The sequence below is a fragment of the Pieris brassicae genome, chromosome 12, assembly GCF_905147105.1.
Source record: "Pieris brassicae chromosome 12, ilPieBrab1.1, whole genome shotgun sequence".
NCBI classification, from domain to species: Eukaryota; Metazoa; Arthropoda; class Insecta; order Lepidoptera; family Pieridae; genus Pieris; species Pieris brassicae.
Window position 1 is genome coordinate 9,195,253 of NC_059676.1, and position 27,085 is coordinate 9,222,337.

The 27,085-nt window shown below is 32.6% G+C and overlaps 2 protein-coding genes across 6 annotated transcripts in view; one reads left to right on the forward strand and one right to left on the reverse strand.

Moving 5' to 3' along the window:
- Positions 1–642: 642 nt before the first annotated feature.
- On the reverse strand, positions 643–4,229 carry LOC123717577 (vacuolar protein sorting-associated protein 37A-like). The gene is made up of 6 exons (XM_045673660.1): positions 3,957–4,229; positions 3,535–3,863; positions 2,864–3,045; positions 2,507–2,638; positions 1,882–2,056; positions 643–1,340 (listed from the first exon to the last, which is right to left on the reverse strand). The coding sequence occupies exons 2-6, from the start codon at positions 3,824–3,826 to the stop codon at positions 1,216–1,218; spliced, it is 906 nt and encodes a 301-aa protein (XP_045529616.1). The 5' UTR covers positions 3,827–3,863; positions 3,957–4,229; the 3' UTR covers positions 643–1,215.
- A 2,185-nt stretch (positions 4,230–6,414) lies between these two features.
- The window catches only part of LOC123717574 (fatty acyl-CoA reductase wat-like), a 35,625-nt gene continuing 14,954 nt past the window's right edge, over positions 6,415–27,085 (forward strand). The window contains exons 1-3 of one of the 5 annotated variants that reach the window (XM_045673655.1): positions 6,415–6,513; positions 26,329–26,565; positions 26,714–26,844. In XM_045673655.1, coding sequence (XP_045529611.1) covers positions 26,355–26,565; positions 26,714–26,844 — 342 coding nt within the window. In that variant the 5' untranslated portion in view covers positions 6,415–6,513; positions 26,329–26,354. Of the gene's footprint in view, positions 6,514–6,657; positions 6,677–7,408; positions 7,689–24,237; positions 24,312–25,089; positions 25,108–26,328; positions 26,566–26,713; positions 26,845–27,085 lie in introns of those variants that run through there. The other 4 variants (XM_045673656.1, XM_045673653.1, XM_045673654.1 and 1 more) reach the window with 4 other exon arrangements.

Consider the following 27,085-nt stretch of genomic DNA (forward strand, 5'->3'; position numbering starts at 1 on the left):
TCGCCTTTTTGATTTCTTTACTTGGCCTAAGGTAGTAGCTATGTCGCAGCCAACCAGCTTTTAGTTTAGTTCAAAGGCTAGGCTGTTAATTATATGGCTAATTAAGCTAGTTGGCTACCACACAATAGAAACTATTCGCTTTTACAAAGTAAAACGAAATTTTTAAATGTTTTTTCCCCTTTTTTCCAAATTTTCTCTCCATAAAAACCTTCCTCAGAGTTTAAGGAATAAATAATAAAAATACCTACTCGATTTGGTAACCAGCCATTATCGAGATTTTATTTGTATAGATGTCGCAGTAAAGTAGTTGAATCAGATAGTTAATTGAATCTCTAGACAGTTAATTAAATTAAAGTCGATATTCAATCTTTTTACTAAAATTGATTACAGGTAATTGCAGCAAATTTCTTCTCAAAATTTATTTAAGCTTCATTTGATAAAAAACACAGCAGAGCGCAATGTTTTTATAGCCGCGCGAACATGGCCACAAATTACAAACAACCGAAAAGAAAAAAGAAACAAGTAAAATGCATAGACAATGTGTTGCCTCGATAAAAGGTGCAGATGGCGCAATCCTCAAACTATAAGCTTACTGAAGGATTACATTAATTTTAATCAATCAATAGGGATTAAAACACAAAAACTTCTGTAATAATTTATTAATATAATACAATGATATAGGAATGTCTAACATATCAAAATCTAAATAACGGATGGCGTTATTAAAAAGTTATTTCCATCAAACATATTCCTATACAAAACGTACACTACTTCGGAATTACTGTTTAAACAATTCCGTTATACTATTTAAATCTACGAGACCTAAGAACATTTTAATTTATACATATATATATATATATATATATATATGTTCGCAGGATCGTCTTACCTAGCGAGTCAACAATTGAATCATATGTGATACTTTATTGTCTAATATTGTTTACAAAAAGCCATTTTGGCCGGTATTTCTTGTAATTTAGGTGTGTATACGTCTGGACATAATATATAATATCGATACAAAAATTTATATTTTAACGTTAATATGTATATACATTTATATGTAATGGAAATAATGAACATACTCAGATATTCATTGAACCCTATAATTCGATAATCAGTCCATAAATCTGATCTGATCAATGTATGGAGCGGTCATTTTGTATTGCGTTAAACACCCCGGAATCAAACCCCTATGTTCTGGGTTATTATGTAGAATTATGTAGTAGCTCTATCCAATTGCGCTAGCTGATGCGCTAATCTTTCTTCTCGCGCTCTTCTCGCTTGGCCCAACGCACGTTTCTCAGCAAATTTCATGACAAACGTCTCCACTGATACGTTTCCTGAAATAAATATTCCTGGCTAAATAATTTATGTTTTATTTGTAAATATTAAAATAAACTGAAATTGAAATAGGTTCTTTAGTGAATAATTGTATTCTAATAAAAAAATGTTCAATAAAAAATAATATTCATAGATTTTATTTATGGATCAGTTTCATCAGTTTTATTTATGGTTAATAATGTATAAATATTTATTTATACACCACATATGCCATATATTTTTCTTTAGAATGAAATGAAATAAAAATATTCAATAAAATAAAACTAACATGACAAAATGACTTGTAAGGAACGCCAGACAGGCAAGCTATAGGGCAAATCAATTTTATTTCAATACTATATTATTTTAATGAATATTTGTGACAATTATGAGACTTGGAGTACACAGGGGGGAGGATACGCAGGAGTTAAATAAGACTGCCTCAAATGACGACATTATTAGCCTTATTGGATTTTTTTATTTATAGAAATGAAAAATATGACATATAGTTTAGTTGACAATTAATATAGTTGACAAATAGCCACAATTAAAATAAGTTACCTAATAAAAACTGCTCAGCGATAGCTTCAGCATCTTCATCAGCCCGTATTGCAGCATCTTTCAAGCAATCCCTGATACGGTGTGGTGAATATCCCTCACACAACTCTTGGTACCGTTTATTCAGATCTTCATAACTCATCTTCATTTGAACTATTGTTGATATGCCTTCAAGTACCTGTAATGAGAAATTGATACTATTATATTACTCGGAAAAAAATCTTTATATACTATGTTTCGCTACAAAAGTATACAATAAGTGATTATAAAGATTTTGTTGTTAGCATGTTTGGTACCAAATAATAGCATGCATTGGCTGAAACGAAATGCATGTAAACTACACAAATATGAAAAGTATATAATATGTGTAGTATATTTTCAAGGTGTCAAATTAAGAAACTGATATATATCCCCATTAAGGCCTTTGCAATGTTGAAACATACAAAATATAATCCTTTTTTACATGAACACTCATGTTATAATTATGTTTTAAGAATAAATTTCAAAATTAAAGGATATCATCATTCTTTCTGAATAATAAAAGATTTTTCATCAATTTCATTTAGAATTATCAGTTTATGCGATGCACCCTAATATTAGTTTAGATAGTTTTTCTCAAAAAACTTACTTTAGATTTCATATCATCAAGCATTTGCTGCTTAGTGAGATTGTCTTGAGCAATTTCCTCAATACTGTTCATTAACTCTTCTGTTTCTTGGTCAATTTCTGCTAGTTGTGGATTGTTTTCTAATAACTTGTCCTAGATTGAATACATTTAATGGTGATTATTACACTAAGATATAAAGTAAGCTAACTGCTGTAAAGTGTATTGTGAAATAAAGTATCTACAATATAAAAGTAAGTTTCATATTCAGATGATAAACTAAATATAAATTTGCATAGCAAAAGTTTTTCAATTTACTAAGTTATCCAAGAATTTACAGGTTAAATTCTTATAAAAAGCTAGGGTACAAGTAATTGTCACCTGCAAGTCTGGATTTTCTAATATTTCTTGTAATTCTTCAATATTCAATTCACTTAGTTCAGGGAACATCAATGAGTTAACACTTATATGGGATTGAGGACTTGTGTCAGTTGATTTATCTTCATTGGCAATACTTGGGACAGAACGCTGGAACTCTCTTATTATTGCTTGCACTACTCTGCCTGAACAAGAAAACCATTAGTCATAAATTATATATCAAAACATGATCAAGTTTCTCAAAATGTTAAAATATGAATTATGAATCCTTAAAGTAATTTTCAGTATTGTGAGCTTACAGGTTAAGGATGCAACCCACCGCTGAGATAATAATGAACTATGGCTGTGCAATATTAGTTTTTTAATAACAGCATAATTAACATTTAATTTTACAGTAAAGTAAAACATGCTAGTCTCAACTCTGAATCTTACTCATAATGTCCACAAATCAACATTGTGAGAGACTCAGAAGGATGTTCATCTTGCTGCAGCTGAGGCTAACATCCACACAGTGTTTAAACATCGCATTATTACTAAGCATTCTAAAATAACAAAGATTACATTTTATATGAATTTTTTAAAACACAATTAGTTAAACTAAAATAGTAAGGTATATACAACATTAGAAATCAATTACCACTCACAATTTAATGAGTTATATTAGCTTTCCTTACCTAAGTCAGAATGAACAGTATAATTTAGAAGTCCTGGTGCACCCACAACCTGATTTGAGTTCTCTCCTAACCATGGATGGTTAAAAACCGGGTTAACAAATATAGCAGGTTTGTCATTTGGAAATTCTGGACTTAGGACAATATTTAGAACCATGTTCCTTGAATTTGCCATAAACTCAACTTTATATTCAGCATGTTCTTTTACCTCCGTAACATTATCATTAAAAACCTTTAGTGCGTCTATTTGACGTTTTCGTAAGTCACGCTCAGTATAATACTGTCTAGGAATCATGGTTAGATGGACAATAAAAAAAGATATTTGGTATCTTCTGGAAAATTAAATAATTATTTAGCATTTATAGATCTACTTTAAATATTCACCATATCAACAAACGTAGCTCTGCTCTACAATGAATACATACCGGTATAAAATAAAACGTTCAAAACCTTATAGGTTTCAAAGAAGTATTTTATTGATGAAGAAAAGGGTATTTTTGGAAAGTTTAAAAACATACAATATAATAATTTGCTTTAATCCGTAAGCGATATCATTTTATAATTACTTAAGGCTTATTTCTTAACTCAGACTTTTAAATTTAGTAAATACACAATATAGTAAATACTCAACAGTATACAAATACTCAAAGCACAATATAAATCAAGAAATTAATTATTTTCTATTTCTATTTTCTCCATTTTAATAATTCAAAACTGACAGCCTGACAGTAACACCAATTGTCAAACCTTAGTGTCAGTTTCAGCTTTGATATTTTGTCAATATGACACCCTACAGTACAAGACCTTTTTTTTTAAAGACATCACGATTTTTTTCTGTCTTACCTCAAGTTTAATTTAAAACAAGTTTTTAAAATAGGTCTATATATTTTTTATCGCTTAATTATGTCCAGTAAAATGTATTATTTAAAACCACACCATTTCGCTTTACAAAAAAGGAGTAGAATTACCTGTCTAAGGAAAATTAGCACGATAAATTTTTACATAAAAGTTGAGCTAGCAGCCGTTAATGGTTGACCGAAAACTGGCTGATTCTTGTTACAATTATAATAGTTACTTAACTTCAGGATTTTTATTTGAACATACATAAATATCAAACAGTTGTTTAACATAAATTACGGCCATAATGCGTCCAACTTGTTCATATAATTATGGCTCCTCCAATGCAGCAGTGCAAGTAATATACACCATGGGTTTAAAGGGTAATGCCCTATATCTAAGCGAAGGTGACCAGACCCTGAAGTTGATCGATCTCCTCATGGTGCTTGGTTGGGATGCATGTAACCTGAACTAATTTATTTAAGCAAACAATCCACGTTATTTTCAACAACTGCAGTTATTCTTCAACTTCATCTTACATATGACTTTATAAGACCGAAGCCATTTTCTTATTTCGGTTGTGTTTATGGCAATTCAATGGGGCAAAGTTTTAGTCCAATAAAATCCAAAAAACAAGATGGCTGCCATAGTTGTCTGAAATTTTGCAAATCGTCTTGTCGGACGGGCACACAATCAGCATACTGGAAAATGGTCTCCTGGTCTTAGAACAAGTTCCATAGCACAAACAATTCGTTAACCTAATTATTTAGAGTAACCGACGATATGCCGAAAAATGTATATTATATTATAAGAAAAATTATGAAATCTAAAACTTTCCATCTGCTTCCCTGGAGACGTCAACAGCCAGGTAGGCTAAGTAGTAAAATATCGAAATGAGGTATTTTAACAAACCTTAACATAAGTATTAGAAAAAATTCAATCTGGCCGAAAAAGAGAATGCCATCAAAAACAAGGGCCATCAACAACTTTAGTGTTTTTCGAGCGACCGAGCTGAAAATTGGTTTGTATTCATTAACTCATTTATTACGGCGCAGACAGAAGAGATGTGGTTATTAAGATTTTTCTTCTTTTGTGCCAGGGTTCGGGTGAGGTGAAAATCTTCTATACATTTTCTATGGGATTAGCATTGCTATTCAAGTTGAATCTGTTTTGTGTTTGTGTGTGTTTTGTTTTACTGTCTCCAACCACTAACTCGTGAGACCGAGTATTTCAAAGCATAATCCTATGTATCTTTCACAGTTCTTCATGAGATATAGACTACCTATGGCTCTGAACCTTTAAGGCTCCCATGCCCCGGACTGTGTGCAGGCTAGCGCGCTTTTATTTGCGATATAAGCAATTTGCCGGCAGTGACCGCGTGCGTCCTAGCTCAAGGCGCAACTTCTTCGTAAAAGTAATAGTTTGATTAAGACTTGACGAACACTTCGTTCGTTTGTAAGCATTTCAATAACCAATCGATATTTCCGTTGCTTCATTCTTTTCTGGAGGGAATGAGAATCATTCTCTCTATTCATAGATAATGTGGGCCCTTAGTGGGGGCACACCACAATCTTGCACACGGCGCGATAGCTAGTGCTTGTATATCGTGGTAATATTGATGAGCCTACTCACAATTTATCGTAACGCAACTCACTCGCTATTAATCGTAATTATCACAATGTGATTTATTGATAATAAAGTTTTATTGATCAACTATATAATAAAAGTTCACAGAAAACGTAATACTATTTTTTTAAACTTTATATACAAAAAAATAGCATGTCTGTGCCCAAATAGTGTACATAATTGCCAGAACATTGTGATTACGCTGTGCTATTTTGCAAGCGCCTGCTCAAATATCATCATAATAGATGCAAGCTTTACCAGAATTCGTAATACAGACATAAAAATGAGTCTGCTCCGTTCCAGCGATGTTGGTATTTAATTCCAAATGGCGCATGCGCTGCCGTATTGCAGAGAAAACACTTAAATTAGGGCATCTTGAGTGGTTAAAAATCTATCGGTCTGACTAGTTTCAGCTCGTGGCTTTGCTTGCTAACACATGGATAAAGTAGTAGTCTGTGACGTCAATTTCTTTTTTACTAACAGCTAAATATGTGAAGTTATGAACCAATGGAAGACACGGTAAGTGTTTATTGTAGTCAACAGTTTTAATCTTGAGGAATAATTAAATAAATCTATACATATTTAACAGGGGAAAATTTCATTTTAAGAATTTATTGTGATAACATTTTATTTTTCTTACTTAGATTATTGCAGAGAATCGAGAGGTGATGACAGCAATAGAGTGAGTATAATAGTCATAATTATCTAAAATCAAACATAAATATTCGGTGATAATTAAAAAGAAATTTTATACTTCTGTTGCTAGGAACCGGAAAAACATAGAAAATGCCTATTGTAAATATACTCTGTTTTTTGTGATGGAATAATAAACACTATAGTGATGTTTCTCAAGGAATATTGAGTCTTGAGCGCCTTATTAAATATTTATAGTAAAAGTCAAACAGAATCTAACAGGAATTGAAGGACATTTAAAATACTATTTCAAACTAAGTAAATAACAACTTCTAAAGTTGTAAAACATAATAAATTTAATTTTTAATGATGTTTTGCAACGCTTTTAACAAATAGGTTACTCATATGAATTTTTTGTTTTTGAAATAAATCTAGAGCAGTACGGTGTTTTAGACATCGTGTTTGAGGAAATTAATATAAAAATACCTAAAAATCAAAATAACAGATTGTCCATTGATTTTTTAAAATAGTTCAGTAGTTACAGAGGAAACGAAATCCTACAATATACTATTAATAATAAGCAGATTTCGCGCACGAACCGATCTTTTCCCAAGATCGAAACTAGACCATTAACCACTCGCCCGGTGACGTAAAATATTACTTATCATGTACAAGTACTATTTCATTCACGCAAGTAATGCCCCAACCCCCACCAAAAAGTGGGGCACACTTAACGATTGTCACTAACAATAACCTCTCTCCATACTGTAAGTAACTTTCGACTAGAGTTGACCATTCGTTACAAAAATTCGCGCCGTAACCTAGAAAAATTGAGATCGTTCTTTGCATAATAATAATATACTGAGAGCCCAACGGCGATTTTTATGTAATATGCTGTAATAAACGTTATGCAACTCATTTTGGCCTCATATTTTGGCGACTTACGATAGTCTGCAGTCCGCCATGGCAGTGCGCGCGCTTTTCGTTTGACAATAGTGATTTTTTTTTGTGTGTGCCAGTGTAGAGTGACAGTTGCATTGGTTAAAGGAGGATTTATTCAGGTAATCTAAATAATTATAAACAGTAAAAAATATTATTATTTTCTGTGTTTTGCTATTTTTATTATATCACGACGCAAAACATATATCGTGAAAGTGCTTCCTTTGCGGAAATACGTTGACCGTTTTACTATCTTGAGAAATCCATAGATTGCTTTTCCGGATTAAAAAGAATGTTTAGACATTGCGAAATTATCTGTGCCACTGACCTAGATAGCACGGCTTTTCGATGACATAACAATAATTAACATAGAATTGTATTTATGAAATTAATTAAATAATCTGTGTGGAATTCGTAAATAAATACTTGGTAATAATAAATTGTATAGAAACTTCAGATATCTTTTATAACGGTTATTTAAGAATAATTGAATACCAAATACACATTTAAGTTCTTGCATTTATGGGCTGTATACCTATTTTCATCTTAAAAATTCTTAGCTATTTAATAAATCCATTAAATTTTAATTGACATTTCGTTGTATAAAATTGACGAGGGGAGTGAATAGGAATCTCTTATCTCATAACTATTAAGTGACGTACACATTATTATGAAATGTGAAAGTCTATTTAGATTGTATATGGTAATGTTTGTTACTGTATCCCTCACAAAAGGCTGCAGCGAAATTGTCAATATTAGAAATATCTTCCAAAGTATCCAATACGCCGAGAAAGTAACTCGATGACCTTAAAGGACGTACTTTCTCAACCTAGGAATGGCCTCATTTTGAAGTTTAATAACCCCGTAAGTTTATCAGATTGGTATGCCTGGCACAAGATGCCGATTTTTCGGTGTACTTGTTTTACAACATCAGTCATTTGCATTGCTTTGGATTCGAACTCACAATCGCTAGAGTTGCTAAACGCTGACTATCCCAATATTCTTCTATTATGAGAATTATTTGGCAGCACAATTGATTTATTTCATTCTTCTCTTGTCTGCTTAGTCTAATACGTAAATATGAGTTGGTTTTGTATTCTACATTTACAGGTAATGATTATATTCTGGTCCTATGTCTCTTTGTAATTAGACTAAAAGCCACAGGTTTTTGACATTCATTATATTAATTCTATTGTTTATGTCAGTTGCGTTAAATATTTTTCCTGTAACGAAAAAATTAACAATTTAATAATACAAATAAAAATCTCTTCCGAAGATGTTTGAATTTTACTGAAATGCCTCCTTTTTGTAAAAACTAAATTGTATGACTCCATTATGTCAAAATGGACGATTGAGTTTCAGAAATAAGGCTTAGCGCAAACTGTGTATTAAAATAAAATGCAATACGTTTTTGACATACGGGGAAGCTTAGTAAAGATGCTTTAACAGTAGTGTATGTAGAATGTCGAAAACTAAATTTGCATGAAAATGATAGCGCTAGAATAGTGTCTAAATCTTACCTTAAATACTTAGATTATCAGTTGAAGTCGAATAAAGAACTCGTTATGATACAACAAAGGAACCAATTCTCCCAGAGGTATTACTATCGATTTCTATTTGAAACGATGTTTACATACATATTACGCCTTAAATGAATGACGTATAACGAGAAATACCACTGTGGGTTAAGAATTATCCATTTGGAATACGAAATCGTAATTTAGGAATTGCGTCATGATCATTTGCTTTTTTCTAATAAGCAAGTCGACTTTTTGGGTGTTATTCATGTCGATTTCCTTACGATGTCTTTCTTCACCGTATGAGTGTTAACCGCGGACATAGAAAGTCCATTGGCGCACCAGTCGAGCCTACGATCTCAGGGTTGCACGCTTTAGTCATGCCAACACTGCTCTAGTGCTGTGGCCTGCTTCATTCATTCGTTATACAGCTCTGTAAATTAGTTAATCTATTGCTCTCATACTTCTATGTACATTTACAAAACAATTTGGTGCAGTCACTCGCAATATTAATCGATGTAAAAATTAATTGCTGTTCGTCTCGCTAAAACTTGAGAATGGCTGTATAGATTAAGCTATTTTAATTTAAAAAAATATATAATCTTGAAATATTTGTGTAGTTCAGGGAAGGGTTAAACCGTGGGAAATATAATAAATAAGTAAAGAAAAATACTAAAAATCACCAATAAAAACTGTTCCTGGCTGAGAAATATTTGATTTCTGTCTTTTTAGAAATAAAAAATTGTCACTTGGTTGTCATATATTTATAGATAGATGCCAAAATTTGTGTTTCATATCTTTGGTATGAGATCCGATCTATTTGGTATGTTTTAAAAAAAATCTATTAAATTTTGACACACATATATATTATTATTGTATAAATTCTGAAAGATTAAACTAGAACACAGAACAGAGTATCCAACTATGTGTCGATAATAAAAGCAAAATAACGGTACCACTCCATACAAAGTGGCCTGACAATTGACCTACATACAAAAATCTGTGCCAAATATTAAACCGCGTTTGTATGCAAAGCGTATAGATTTTCAAGGGGTGACGTATTACGTAATAGCCTCTTAAGATCTGGCTTACTATTTCATTATTCTATAAATCAACGTTCGCTAGTAGTCATTTGATTATGGATAGGAATATTGACCACAGATTGTAGACTCTTGAAGTTCTGTGTTGCCTTGTATAATGAAAAATTCCTTTATGTATTTTATATATACATCGTTTACATCCTCCTTCTTCTTAAATAGCCACCCATTGCACAAGATATTAATAAAGCAATATTAATAAATATTCGAAATTCAGTTATATAATCGTATTACTATATGGTATCTCTGTATATATTAAGTTTGTAACATACTTCCTAAACGGCCGGACCGATTTTATTGGAGTAAAACTTTTTTAGGAGCATGAGGGTAAAATTTTGACGGATGAAACGCAATACTTATAATATAAGCGTCACGAAGCGCAGCGTTTTGTTGTGCGATGTGCAGCGTTTTTGTCGAAGAAGACGGAGCGATTGAGAGACAGTGAGAAAGGATGAACGTAGCATGAAGCAAATAGGCATGGAGCGACAGTAGAGAGCAAGCAAGTGAGAAAGATCGAGAGAGGGAGATCCAGAAATATACACGCTATTGGTTGATGTATTCGTTTAGTAGTTACATATTAGAACTTTAGATGGCAATTCTGTCGCATAACGTCTTGTGCAGTAAACGCAATTTTTTTATTAGCACGTATACAGTGTGTAAACAGTGTGAATATAGATATACCAATACTTGGAGTGGACATATGCTGGTACATGATCATCTATTGGGGCTAATACCTTAGTAATAATGAATTTATAAATAAGTTTCACTTCCTACATGTGTACTTTGTACGCACGCACTTTTTTAAATATTCAAATCGTGTACCCGTGTACGTGTGGACAACCTCTATCCGCTAGTTTCCTGTTATAAGATATAACTATTTTACGTTTTTGTTACAGCTTTTGCAAATATTTCTGGGTTAAAGGTTATCACAGTCGTAAATTGGTTTTTATAACTAAAAAAATGTAGCAAAAACAAATGAAATCTATTTTTTAATACGATCAAATTCCTCTATACATTTTTGTCTATAAGTGCGTATAAGTTACTCACTCCTGACAGGTCGATGACCTATACTTTGATTACAGGAAATAATAATAAGGATGTTTCAATTCAGTCCATATAACAGTGCCCGTAAAAATAAAACAGTTGTTTATTAGTTTGCAGTTTGGTATTAATTATAATCACTCACTTCTAACTACAACTTTAATATTAATACTGTCCGTTATTTTCGATGTGTAAAGTTCCATAGAGTGTAGACGTATACTGCTGTCAAACAGATACATTTTTTTTTTAGTTTATGGCCTGGTATCTAGTAGTACCTTTAGGCCAACAGATACATGTATTCACCTTCACCTCAGATTAAGTATTAAGTTTATTCAAGGCTTTTATCCCAATTTTCGATTCGCGGCAAACGTTTTCAGTTGGTTGGACATATGGATTGAAAAAAAATTACCGTAATTAACTATACAAAACATGGTCTATTTAAGTACAGTATTAAAACTTTATTTATATGATTCATTATTGTCAAGCTGAAATTTATATTAACTATCTATTTGAGTGGGTAAATTGCGTCATTCACTTATAATGATAGCGTTAAAATCGCTCTTAACGATACGCTATCGTAATTAGTACTTAAAACATTCATGGCGATACGTTAATATACCAATAAGGAATACATTTCATTCTCTTTATAATGTCAATTCATATAAATAATGTGACCTGCTAGAAACCAAACTTTTAAATGTTATTTTCGTTTTCATCTTATCACTTATTAAGTAAGTAAGTATATCACTCGAACCCCACGGCCCTAGAGTCTCTACTCCAAAGGGAACAAAATCCAAGTTGGAGGAAAGACTCTTATATGCTCTTATATTGTGCCGTTTATTATTTTCTACCTGCTCTGTGGCTGCCTTAGCTAAGTGCTTGTCTGAAAGACGTGAGACGGGGCAAACGTGTCCTCACAAGTAGCATCCCAAATTAAAGGCCGTCCCATTTTCCAAGAGATCAACGATATCCCGTCCGGCAAAAAAATACACAAAATTTAATATATTTTTTAATTAATATAATAGACTAGATCTATTCCATAACCGACGAGCATGCATGGTGAATGAAAGTGTATGATGGGGGAGAGGTATATCAGGACAGGATCACAGCAAGTGGCCATTCCTGGTCTCTACCTACCTCTCTGGGATAAGGCGTTTATCTATCTGACTGACTAGCTTTCCTCTGACACCATAATATGGAGTTTTAAATGCAAAAATATAGGATGTCGAACGTAGGGTTCTAATATTGAAATATTTTTCTAAATCGATGGTTTCGGAGCTTATACATGCAAACAATATGACAAATTATTATATATAAGTATCTCTACTATCTATATATCTATATCAACGGATCTCATCTAGATAGAGCTTATATTCGGTATGGGGGTGATAAATAAAACAAAGAGTAAATAAAAAACAATCTTTGCATATATTTGCTTATTGATCTTAAGTCCACCGTAATAGTAATATTTTTTTTAAACTAAACCTATAGAAACTTACGTCATATGTAATTTTGTGTTCGTGGCAAGATTTTGTACGACAAGAGTCAATTTACGTAAAACCAAAATTGAATTACACATACAATCCTCGAGAATCAGACTACCTATTAAAACTATGCAAAATTCGTTCTGACGCAATGGAGGGGTTATATATGTAAAGATAGTATGGACTCAACGACATCGGGTAGCTTTTAAATATTCGAGTATACGCTGATGTAAGATTATAATGGCAATGTCTTTAATAGCAATAATTCTGCTAAGCAAGCAAGTTTCTAGGTCATTACGGAAAGTTACGATGAGCCAATACGTGATAATATTTTAGTTTTTTCGCCTTTGTTTTGATTAATTTGTACGCGATGATTATATCGAAACTTTATAAGTTATATTCATTTTAATAACGGTTTATTAACAATCGAGTAATAAATAATATAACCGAGCAGTGTTGGCCTAGTGGATTCAGCGTGCGACTCTCATCCCTGAGGTCGTAGGTTCGATTCCCGACTGTGCACCAATGGATTTTCTTTCTATTTAACATTTAACATTAGCTCGAACGGTGAAGGAAAAACATCGTGAGGAATCCGGCTTGCCTTAGACCCAAAAAGTCGAGGCGTGCGTAAGACACAGAAGGCTGATCAGCTACTTGCCTACAGAAATCTGAGGCCCAGACCTAAAGAGGTTGTAGCGCCATCGATTTATTTTATTAACAATCAAATATACGTTATCTTCTTAACCTATGTAGTAATAATATAAAAAAATAAATAAAACAAATTTAAAAAGTTTGATACCTGTGGAAGTCTACCTTTATAAGAAATTGTTATTAAGGAAGGTTTAAAGAAATTTATTCTCATAAAAAATATAGTCACATACATGAGAAAAAATATTGAATTATTTTCAATATTTTAATATAATATTATATCGCGATGCGCGATTTTAAGAAATTATTATGAATAAGCGAACTTCGTATCCTGACGTGACAGTTACAAAACCAATGAACATTTTGTATTGGATTTTTTTTAATTCGTCAATTTATAAATAATTCTAATAGTTATTCTGCTATTCGGGACAAATAGAACATAGGAATGACGCTGTACTGTATGAAAATCTACCAATTATTGACTCGCTACGAAATAGAAGATGAAATGAAATAAAAACTTAATTCATAGCACAACTGAGCGTTTCTTGAGGCAATTTTCACAGCGCACCACCACTATGTGGAACCAGCCACTGAAGTATTTCCGAACCAATTCGTCTTAGGCATCTTTAATAAAAGAGCGTACCAATCTTAAAAACGATCACGCATTTGCGAGCCTTCTGGAAATGTGAGTCCATATATTACTTAACAATAGGTTAGGTTATATAAAAAAAAACTCCTCAAATCTCTTTTTTGTCTCTATTTCACAAACTGTGTTTACGCTGTGGTGAAAAGAGTTAGATTGCGCAATTCCTTGGGGAATGAAGTCGGTTTCAAGAAGTATCTATTTGGAGCTGAAAAACAAACAAAGAAAGAATAATATTGTTGTTGGAAAAGTAATATTCTATTAATAATCTTCTAGCAGACGCAGTAATAAAATGAATATTAATTGATTTTCTTTACTTATGCACAGCGTAAGAGTTGTTAAACATTGTCATTGTCAAATTGTATACTACGAAGTTTTTACTGTTAATCACCTGTAATCAGAAATGAGTGAAGTATCTTCTCTAATCCTATCACACACCAAATTAGATATTTTAGTTTAATTATTGACTCGCCATGAAATGTAATAATAAAAACTTAATTAATTGCTGGCCGCTGAAGTATTTCCCAACGAATTTAACTTATGGTTCTTTAAGAAAACGTGTACCAATTCATAAAAGGCCGGAAACGCACTCGCCAGGCCTCCGGCATTGAGAGTGTCCACGGGTGGCGGTATCACTTCACATCAGGTGAGCCTTCTACCCCTTGGCTTCTTGTTCTATAAAAAATACTTTAACAATAATAACTACGCAAAATAGGGCTGGTTGATCATTAATCTTGAAATATTTATATAATTAAAAATAACCTTTTTTAATATATTTACTCCATAAAAAATATCCAGTCAATTGCATTCTTGATTTCTTCATGCTTTTAACTACAATAGTGGTCTCTTCATCAGAGTGTAAACACGGTTTGACATAAAGAGTATGTTATCTATGATTTAGTTGTAAGTATAATAAGTTGTTAAAGAGAAAATGTATATACAACGATTCCTCACAACACTCCAATACCACAATACACGTTGTACACTAATTTCAAACCACATTAGTTTTCTTTTAAAAATATAACAGTAAAAAAGTTCACCAGCTCTTAGTCCTCATGCCTATTCACTTTAATCGGAATGCACATTACGACACGAGTGAAATCTGCTGCTCGCACTGAACTTGAGCCGGTTTTATTACTCCAATCGGGGTCACTATCATTACGACAGTTCCTATCTTACTCCTAATTCTTAGATTTTGACCGATTTCTACATGAATCTTTATTCGCGCTACATCGTTATCTGTTTCGTAAGGCATGCCCTCTCGATTTTCATGAAACCTCTAGAATGTTCCCTTAAGGGCCTAGAACGGTCGCACAACTCCAAAAAAGCACATTGTTTCTTTCCATTTTTCGTCATCGTTTCTTGAAGTATGGCGAATGGAAAAAATATATGATGAAGTTGAGTAGTTTATGTATCCATTTTGAAAGATCGATACACGATTTAAATAACTTCGTTCGATGGAAAAAAAATCCAAACATAGCCAATTTTTTACACTTTGAATTTATTTTATGACGAAAATGTATATTGAACATGACTTTGAAATTTACACGATATTTTTATCGCAAGCCAAGTAATCCATTTCAGAAAAAAATTGATAAAATGATATTAATTTAATGTTTTACATAACCAATTGTTATTACGGGCCGGCGCGCCTCAGCGCTCCAGCTCTCCATTGCGTACCGCAGTCCACCCCGAGACACTGACACAACAATTCGTGCTGGGGTAGGGTCTTAAATACGTTTTCGCTTTATTACATAATAATAAACGTTATTGAGTACGTATTGATATCAAGTATCGGCACTCAGTAGAGTACCATAAAAATTAACGCCTGTTATATTATAGTCCTTCGTTTGCATTAATACAAAGTTGCCAAAGCATAGATAATTAATATTTTCTCATTTAAATTATAAACAATATCCCAGCAATTTTGTAAGGTACATTCTGACATTTGCCGCAAATTGAAATGTCAATGCGCTGTTACAACGTTTAACCCTAACATAACATTTGTCGGAAGTTTATGATATGTAGTGTCACCAGGCAAGTGCCACATCACACTTAAAATATTCATTATACTAGATATTAATGTGTGGCAACATCTACAATCTGCGCACAAATCACAGCGATGACGTCATACTTTTTAGGCCGCTTGGCTGGCAAATTAATAATAACAAATGTAAGGCAATAAGGCTAAAAGAAGACTTAATACACTCGTACATAATCGTACTAAGTCCATAAAGGAAACTACATTATATACTGAATTATATATAAGTATAATCTCGTTATTTCCTTAATTACATATTATCTGATTATCAGTTTGTAATAATTGTATTGTTTTGCGTTTTCTTGTAATTTACTCAGAAATATACACGACAATGTGTTTATTATAAGTATTACTTATAAGTATATACACGGAATAACTCTCATATCTGGTCAGTGTATTTTTGAAGCCATGTTGTATGTAAAAAAATATAAATTTAAAACAAATGAGTCAATAGTATAATACTCGAAACAGAACTTATCTAAGCGTACGACTAACCAGGCTCCAGAAGATAAACAACTCCTTGTATGTAAATTGTATTCGTTTTTACAACTAACACAATCGAAATTAGATAATTATTACTAAATAAATTCAAATCTCGTTGAACGTAAATTAATCAATAAAGCTTTTCATAAATTTGACGATTATTTAAATAATCCTTGGGATTGATTTGCTCCAGTTCAATTAATTATGCCTGCTCTGCCTTACAAACAATTTGTATGACTCAAAACTTGGCAATTTAAAAGAGTGGCGGAGAGTTTCTTGCCAGGCTTAGTCAAGATATTTAACTGTAGTGTACGTAGAAAGGCAAAATTACGTAAATAAGTTTGAAAATTGTCGACACGATCTGTCATTTTCATACATATTTAGTTTTCGACTTTCTATATACAATACTGTTCTTCTCGCCCGCTCTTCACCATTAACTGTGAAAATTGTCACTTGGTAGTCATAGACATATTTTATATTTAAATCGCACTCTGGACTTACAAAACATATTTAACGTGAATAAATATTCGTGTTAATATCTCAACTCAGTACGGTTTTTTTAATTAATGAGGAGGGAAACTGGCGGCCTTATCGCTTTAGAGCAATCTTTTCCAGGCAATCAAGAGCAACCGAAGAGAGAAAGAGAGACATGTGTGCCGAAAATAACATAAATAAATAAACACATAAATTGGCAATATTTCAAATAAACATAAGTTTGAAAATTTGTCGACACGAACTGTCATTTTCATACATATTTAGTTTTCGACTTTCTATATACAATACTGTTCTTCTCGCCCGCTCTACACCCTTGACTGTGAACTGGTAGTAAATGTAAATTTAGAATCAATTTAACATATTTTCTGTTGACGTAAGTCACTTGTGTCACACAGTTCCTAAGTGTACTTGTCTACCTCCCTACCTACCTCTATGAATAAAGTTATTTTGAGTTTGAGTATGAACCTAGGTCTTTTATGGTCGTCTCAACATTTTGCACACGTAGTCGATTGTAAAACATCCTGGTTTCGTGCACCGTTTTCACAATACGACATACAATAGCACAGAATGAAAAATAATTTGTTCCATTATTGACGCTCATTCATTTCTCTCCGACTGTACGACATCTTTTGAACGAATGCTTCAAATAGAATTTCATTGTCTATGATATTGCCAGAAGAAGGGTTGTATAAAATAAATTTAAAACCAAAAATATTTTCTAATTGTCATAAGTGAGTGAGTGAATGAAATACACGACTGAAAGATCGTCAAGTTATTGACAAAAAACGTAGTATTGAGAAAGGGACTGTTTTGGCTGTAAAACTAAAACAGCTTTGTATAATGCTAGTGCGCAGTAATATTGAATACGGTTATATGGAATCCATTATATACGATCTATCGAAACGCATTGAAAATATTCAAAGATCATTTACTCAACACCTTGCATTTATTAGTCCAGAATTCTCATAGAGAATTGTTTAATTGTCAAATACAAAACAGTTACCTCTTTCAGAACATTAACATTTTCGTTCCTTATTCATTCCCGCGGTTCAAAATCAGCAAAACCAAATTCGTTCTGAAGACACCAACCTAGGAGTTCAGATACCTCTCATTCGAATTATTCATTCAATGTCAAGATATTTTAAGTAAATGCGCTTTATATTTTAGTCTAGTTCGTGACGAATTTAACACGCCTTGTCGAATGGCGTGACAAGAACATTGACCTTGCATTGCTTGTAATGCAAACACGCGATGTAACATTATTAGGGGCGTAAAGGTGTGGTAATTATAATATTATTAACCATTACTAATTATTAGGTCCTTACATATGAAATTGGCGTTTTGTATGGGAGGAACAAAAAGTTGAATATTTTTAAATATAATATATTTAATTAATCAAAGTATGAACCATTGTTTTCTATGCACTTTTGCTATCTCATAGGTAGTTCATTGATCCCTTTACTAAAAAAACCAGTCGGACGGGAATCAATAAAATCTGTGAAGGCGATTTGGACTGCCCCATCAGAGTTAAATTTTTTCCCTTGCAAGAAGTTCTCCAAATTTCGAAAAAATGGTAATCTGTTGGAGTTGGATCTGTTCAAATTTGGTAGCCGTCTGTTGTGCAGTGTGTGGTCTAGCGTTGTCGTGAAGTAGCAGAGGCGTGGAGCGATTGACCAGCCTAGGTTTTTTAGCCGCTAGCTTTTCCATCATGGTTTGCAATTGCTGACAATAGACATCAGCCGTAATAGTCTGGCCAGATTTGAGAAAACTGCAATGAACAATACCGGCACTAGTCCACCAAACGCTTACAAGTAACTTTTTTGGGGTTAATTTTCGCTTGGGGCAGGATTTAGCTGGCTGGCCAGGATCCAACCATTGCGCTGAGCGCTTCCGATTATCGTAAAGAATCCATTTTTCATCACAGGTAATGATTCGGTTTAAAATACCTTAATTAATTATTGTGCCGGTTCAGTAATGTAACGCAGCAGTCGACGCGCGTTTGCCGGTTTGCTTCAGTTAATTCGTGAGGTACCCGCCTTTCAAGCTTTTTAATCTTCCCAATTTACTTCAAGTGAATTTAAACAGTTTTATCACTAACACCGCAGCCTGCAGCTAACTCGGACGTGGTTTACGATGGATCTGCTTCCACAATAGCCTTCAATACTTCATTATATACTTGGGTCTCAGGCCGTCCACGGGGCTTGTTCTGCAGGTCGAAATTTCCAGAACGAAAACGTTGGAACCAAAAACGAACTGTGTTTTCTTTTGCAACATGACCGCCATACACATCATTCACCCTTCGAGTCGTTTCCGCAGCACTAGTGCCACGGCGGAACTCGTACTCGTAAATAATGCGATACTTTAAGTTTTACATTTTATAAAATGAGTGACGCAAACAGAAAAAAACAAATGAATGACGGTCATCGAAGCACAAATACATGAGTAAATAGCTGTACAAATTTGAATTCGGAATTCCTAACCAAAGAGGAGAACATCGTGATTAAAGTGGCCAGTACGAAATACGCCAATTTCATATGTAAGGACCTAATATTAAGTACAGTGAATATACTTAACCCCAGGCTAATACGACCTAGCCTAGATTACGTTTTGTAAGGCACTCTTAACGTATCCGTTTTTAAGCCTTGGGATTAAACTCTCCAACGGCTTATGGCAGTTCTTGAGTCTAGATTTCTATGTTTTTACATACAAGTTAACATTCTCATACAAATATTGGAGACAATACATTTGTTGAACCAGCAATGAACTAAATGCGAAAATTTTGCCAATGTATATGTTTATTTATTTATGTTATTTTCGGCCCACATGTCTCTCTTTCTCTCTTCGGTTGCTCTTGATTGCCTGGAAAACATCGCTCTAAAGCGATAAGGCCGCCAGTTTCCCTCCTCATTAATTAATAAAACCGTACTGAGTTGAGATATTAACACGGATATTTATTCACGTTAAAGATGTTTAGTAAGCCGGGAGTCCGCCATTTAAATATAAAAATCTATAGCCGTCTAAGAAATTTGTTGTCAGTGTGCTCCCTTGTTTAATACCAATATAATTACCAATTGACACTTGTAAGAGAAGTGCTTTAAATAATCGGTACTCTTTTATTGATAAAAGATAAAACGCTCGTCACACTGATACATTGGTAAAATAACCATAATACAAAACATTTAATGTGACAAGCACTTATAGGCAAACATAAAGAGATGATACACGAAACGATAATACAAATTGAAATTACAAAAACTAAACGATGTGGTATAAAAAGTCCCTGGACAATATGGCAGACGAGTAGAGTGTTATAAATTAATACAAAATAAACTATGGAGATCCAGACCTAGCTTATTAAAATGCTCAAACCGATGTCCACATCGGTGAGCTTTGACCGAAACGTATTCTTCGCATAGGAGGGACAAATGGGGTAATAGGATGCCTGTATAGTAAATACAATTTACTATAGTATATTAATGTTTCGTTGTCATAAACATCACCATTACCAAGAACTAGTACCATTTGTTTCTCCTTCGAATTAGTTATAAATAATGTCAACGAAGTTATAAAATTTATTACATAACGTATTCCGTTCACAACGCGTAACATTGCGCGTTGTCATTCACATTGGTAATAAATTTCGAAACAAAATTTTACAGGCAACACTGAATTAACATGTCCAAAGTTGTAACGAATACTTTTAGCGGTATACCGCACCATGGATCCATCACGGATACCATAGATCTCAACTTCCTTCGGTTCTAACATACCTCTCTTGCGTCATACACTCTCGTAACATCGTGGGCATGCTTTTGACTGTCCCTTCTCTAGTACGGCCTTTGGTCCAGGTATGGACTAGGCCTATTCAACGGTTGCTGTGTAAATCTTAATCTTAAGCCGCTTCTCATTATTAAAATATAAAGTTTATACAATTATTAGGTGACCCGGTGAACATAATCACCTACATACATTTGTGTCAAAACTTAATACTAAGTTTTTAAAACAGACCAAAAAGATCTCATATAAAACACAAATGAAGGCATCTATAAATAAAATCTGACTACCAAGTGATAATTTTATATTTCTAAAAGGAAAAAATACTCCAAATATTTTCCAGGAACAGTTATTGGAAAATTCAATTGTCGTTTTCCGTGTTTTTCTTTACTTACTATTTATTTTTGACCGCCGTTTAAGCCTTCACTGAACTTCCACAAATATTTCAAGATTATAATTACCCAATCAGTCCAGCCATTCTCAAGTTTTAGCGAGACCCACGAACCGCAATTCATTTTTATATATAAAAAATAAAACACGACTTAATGATTTTGTTTTATGATAAATTAATTTTAGTAAAGATAACAAAATTGTCTTTAAATCAATCCATATATTCTTTGAAGATAATAAAAAGTATATAAATTCATCAAATACTTACCCTTATAAATCTTTAACATAATTGTTAGAACTAATTGGTTTCTAGATTTGAAACTAACCTTTTCCAAAAGTATATTATTAGTACTTGCTGTATTATATTGTTTATTTACCTGCCCCAGCTTCGCATGCCCAACCGTGACCCGTAAACCTTGAGAAATTATATACTTAAACCTTCCTCATTAATCATTTGGATGTTGGTCAACTCGTAATAAATTCCGTGCAGAAGTTTTTGAGTTTATCCTACGGATAGTGCCCACGTTGCACTCTGTCGACTAATTGGGCAGCTTTGAGCATAAATACGGTCATTTTGTTCGTTAAAATGTGGCTGAATTGTAAAAAAAAATTCATCCGTAAATAAACATTTTCTCTGACCCTTTGCGCACCGCTTCAGTAATTGTTTCGATTTTCCCACCCTATTATTTTTTGAATTATCTGTTAAGAAATGACCAGTACGTCTCTTATAGGGTACAAGTCCTAAGTCATCTTTTAATATACGCTACATGGTTCTAGGTGCTATTTTCATCTCCTGAGATAAAATGTTTTGCTTTCAGGACAGGATTTATTCGAATTCTTTCCCTTACTGCTTTGACCACCTTTTTCGTACGAACACTACGTGGACGGCCAGATCTTTTTCTGTCACAAACAGACGAGGTCTCGTTGTACCTATTACTAGCCTGGTACTCAAAGATGTTACCAAGCGTATGGAGAGTTTTAAAAATGGCATTTGGCTCCAAACCTACTTTGTGTAAAGCAAACACGCGATTCGGTTTTCTTTATCACCCCACTATATTTTGAATTGTCCAATGTATTGGCGGCAAAATGAGAAAACACAATGAACAATCATATAAAAATGACAGATTCCAAATTCAAATGTAATATTTTATTTATTTTTAATTGTCACTGTCATTGTCAGACAAGATATAATACTTTTTACGCATTTTTCATATATTTTTTGTTGAGTAGAACCAAGTACGCAAATTCTTGATGTTTTCACTCGGAAATGAAACGAGTTTTATAACAATTCATCACACCAAATTTGCCGAAATTTTATTGCTTCATGAATTATTGATTATTACTGCCGTGTCAGGGTTAAAAGATGTACTTAAAACAAGGACTAAGGTTAAATCAGGTCATAACTAGTCTGTTCAACAGACTGTTCCCCCTATGACCAACATCGCATACATCTAAATATCGATTAAAAATCGCTAAGGGTTTTGTTGTTCACTTGGTTTGAGGGGAATTTTTAAATATATATGAAAAATACATGCAATTGTGCATGATCTTGTACTATTATAACTTTTTGATATTTCAGTTATACCCACGAGATATGTAACCTAAGATGAGTTAAGTTACATATATATATTTTAGTTAGTTATTAGAAGAGTAAACAAAGTGTAATTACATTGCATACTTGAAGCCAATATAAGCCCTTTTATCACATTCATAAATTGTATCTAAACATTTTCGTTTTCGATAATGTCCAATAACATTATTAAGTGTCATTTAGATTTGTGTATCCTACAACCCGTAATTTTATGTTAGTTATAAGCTCATATTTTAAACCATTAAAGTCAGTTGTTACCCAGGTTCAAACAAAGTGTTTAATTTGAAAATATTCATACAACAACCGCCCCGGACTTAACGCTTGAAGTTTATATTTGGTTTATTTTGTTAGTGGAGACAAGACAGAACAGAATATAATATAATACAATATAAATTGTATTATATTATATTCTGTTTTTTTTTAATGAAACAAAAATCCTGATAATATCCCTAAATAACCCCTAAAAGACCCCCTGGACATCTTAATTCCTCTTAAATTTTAACTCATTATTTGGCATCACTGCCGCATACGTTAAAAATGATTTGGCGCTAATTCGGCCTCACATGGAGTACTGTACTCTCTGGAGTACTCTTCCTCTGGGCAGGAGAGTCTCCCCGCTCCTTCCACATGACCGAATTGAACGACAAGCGGTTCGAATCGTCAACGGTTCAATCCCTTTCTGACCAGCTAGATCTCTTGGCGTGGCATAGACATGTGCGCTCACTTACCTTTTACCACGTTTGGTGAGGCGAGCCACCTACCCCTTTGTCCCCTGTTTAATAAAACAATACGGAAGCCGTAGTTCGCTCTAAGTCTCGTTTCTGAATGTTAACCTGAACAGTTCACGAAAAGCTGTTTTGACAGTGTATAACAAAACATTGTATTGTGAGATTTTTTCACGGGATAGTTTACTATCAATCAGAACTAAATATAGAAAGAAGCTTAAAGTAGACACTTTGATTACAATTTCTTAGTTTGTTTCATTAGAGGAATCATTTTTAGATCTCGGAGCATCGATATTTTTTATAAATAAATGTTAATTAATTCCTAAAACAATATCGAACCATTATTCGATATCAATGAATATCTAGATTGTGTGTCCCACCGGCCCCACAGGGATTGTTAATGGGCTATTCGAAAATTTATTAAAATTATTTGGCATTTGAATTTCAGTTTTTCAATACTTTGATAATATACCTACTGTGTTTCGTTAGGAAGTTCCTAATGACTATCTAAAACCTATCATTTAAGTTTGGTAAGTGAATTGTTTTTAGTATTAAAAATTGTCTAAGTTATATAAACGTACGTTTAAAATAATTTTCGGTACATAAAAGGGTTGGGAAAATATGTAAAACATCTCGAAAACACTAAAAAAACACAATGGCGTATATAATTAAGAGCTATATAACATATATGTATAGATATAAAGGTATATAGTTAGCCCTGAAGATGACCAGTTTACCTAAAAGACGATACAGCAGATCGTCATTTATCATACAAAATTACGAGTGCAAGCACGTGAGTGACATTTATTTATTTTTGTAAGTATCCCTTCTTACCGTTTTGATTTTCATTGGACCCATTTAATTTGTGTTTGGGTATCCGGAATATGAGTGTATGAGTGTGTACTTAGGTTTAAAGAAGATTATTCTCTATATACATGTCACTTACATGAGAAAAAAATAATATTAAAGTTTTAAAAAAAGTATTATAATATCACGTTGCCGTCGTACGCTGTAATAAGAATTTATCTTCCTAAAAACTTCGGCGTATTCGAAACTGTTATCCGAATCTCAGGAAGCAAGATGTTCTAAAGACTCACTAAACTAGGTTATATTTTTGCGACAATATTTGGTTCTGATTTTAGGTAGAGATGTATATGATAATTATTATGCCGGCTGGGATTGAAACATAATTTAATGCTTGTGTGTATTGTCATGACTAAAATACATGTTGTTTGTTACTTAATTAATATCTTTAAAATATCAGCTAGCGTATATTTAATAAGCTCCGAAACAATTAACCGGCCGCAAATGTGTCCTGTATTCCGACAATAATCGACCAAAATCTACGCAACTTTATAATTTCTGCTCTCATAAATTCTATAATTTAATTTAACCTTACTTAAGGAAGTAAATACCTTAGTAAGAGAATATACTATATGTACTTTGTGTACCTATTCATAGTTTAATAAAGCTATTTTGCAATAACTTATAATTTTTATCACTCTAGGTTGAGATCACATATTTATAGTTTGGAAGAATTCTGTTAGCAATAGTTATTAAGCATGTTTGTGTGTGCACTGTACCATTAGTGTTAATGTTATGTGTGTTAAATGTAAGAAAAACCTAAACCTTTTTTTAATAATAAATTAAGTTTAGGAAAATAAATATTATTTTATTCGAAATACAGTAGGTAAATTCCCACAAAAAAAATCTTTTTTTTTTAAATTTTGATTTAAAAAAATTATCCAGTTTCCCGGCAAAGGCAATCGTAGTTTTTCATTTTTCTTAGAAGAGACGCGCATAACTACGCACAATTCAGAAGTTTTTTTTAAATTTTCTACATAACACATATATACAACCTGACTTTTTATGATAGTAATTAAGAATTCCTTTTATTAGGGGCCTTACTTCTGTCTTCTCCCAGCTCCATTATCTAAATTACGGTTATGTTGTCTCGTCACAAGAAAACTTTTTCCCACTTTGCAAGAGATTTTATAGAATTTATTTTTTTGTGTATTGGATATAAATAAGCCTATTAACTAAATATATTAGCCAAAATCATAGTAAATACTGATTACTAATTAATTAATTTATCCCTTATGTAGAAATACATCATTTTACTGAGATTTTATTGACCGATAAAGAAATGCTACTGTATAATTTTTTAAAATAAAAATAACAATTATCAAGAATTAACCTTGACACGTGAGGTTTTGTTATTGTAAGCAACACATATTCTTACAATATGTATTTAATTTTAAAACGGCTAAATTGAATCACGACACAAAGAATTTGGTTATTTGATTTTATAAAGAATAAATTGAAATTATTATGTTATCGACACAAGCGAAATCCTTATGCCCAGTTGGTACAAATAAAAGCCATAAACAAGAATTGAAAATGCCATTTTATTGGATTTTGAATTAGGAAAGAATATTTGGCGCTTAGTCCAGTTTTTGAATATCACCCATAGTTCGTCATAGTACTGTTCATTTACATAGCTAAGGTATTTCTTTTAATTGATTGACAAGTTCGATAATATATAGAGTAAAAAAAAATATTCGGAATACAGACTATACTATAACATAGTCGTATTAAAATATTTTTAACACAAATAACGTTTATTTTTTTGTTTGCTATTATATGTGATACGTGTAAATTGCTAAATTAAAGATCTTAAATCAAATTTAAAGTGTATCTTTCAGATCACAACCTGATTTTTATCGCGATATATAAAAAAACATTTAATTCATACATTCATAATACAAGTAATTAAAAATGATTTTTACAAAATACAGTTCGCAATAACGATATTTATACTCTTTATTCACAGACATGACATCGGAATAGACAAGCAAGATGGCGTCGATAATCCCCGAAGGAATTGCGCGGGAAAACTTTAGAAATCAGAATGGCATGTGCAAAAATTCAAAAGGTGTTGATACCGATAAAAAATACTGCATCGAATGTTCTAGAGATAATGTTGACCAAAATATGAATGAGACACGGCGTATGTCTGAAATCCAGAAGTTTTATGATGGCAAGAATGTGCTCATTACTGGTGCTACAGGTAATAATAATAAATCATTTATTTCCAGAGAATGTGGTACATTCAAATTAAATTTATAAATTCTGATTAAATTTAAAAATTATAATCAACGTTTCACAGCATACCTTTAAAGATGGTAACTAATTGTCGTAAATTTATAATTGCTAAGGTTTTCTCGGAAAAGTTCTCGTGGAAAAGCTGCTTCGAAGTTGTCCAGGCGTTGAAAATCTCTACCTTTTGGTGCGACAGAAGAGGGGGAAAGACATATATACAAGAATTGACGAAATTTTCGATGATCCGGTAAGATTTATTTAATAATGATTAACATAATTTTCATTGGAACTCATCTCGCAATTATAAATATACGTTTATATATCACAATATTACGTTTGTTTATGTAAATGTAATCTGTTAGTGGACCATGGGTTAATTTTGCATTTAAATCATATATGTGACGGCAAAAATAAATCAATATTGTGTACTATTTATCCAATACAATAATTCTTTGTGTGGAAATCAAAATAAGGGCTTCCACGTTCCA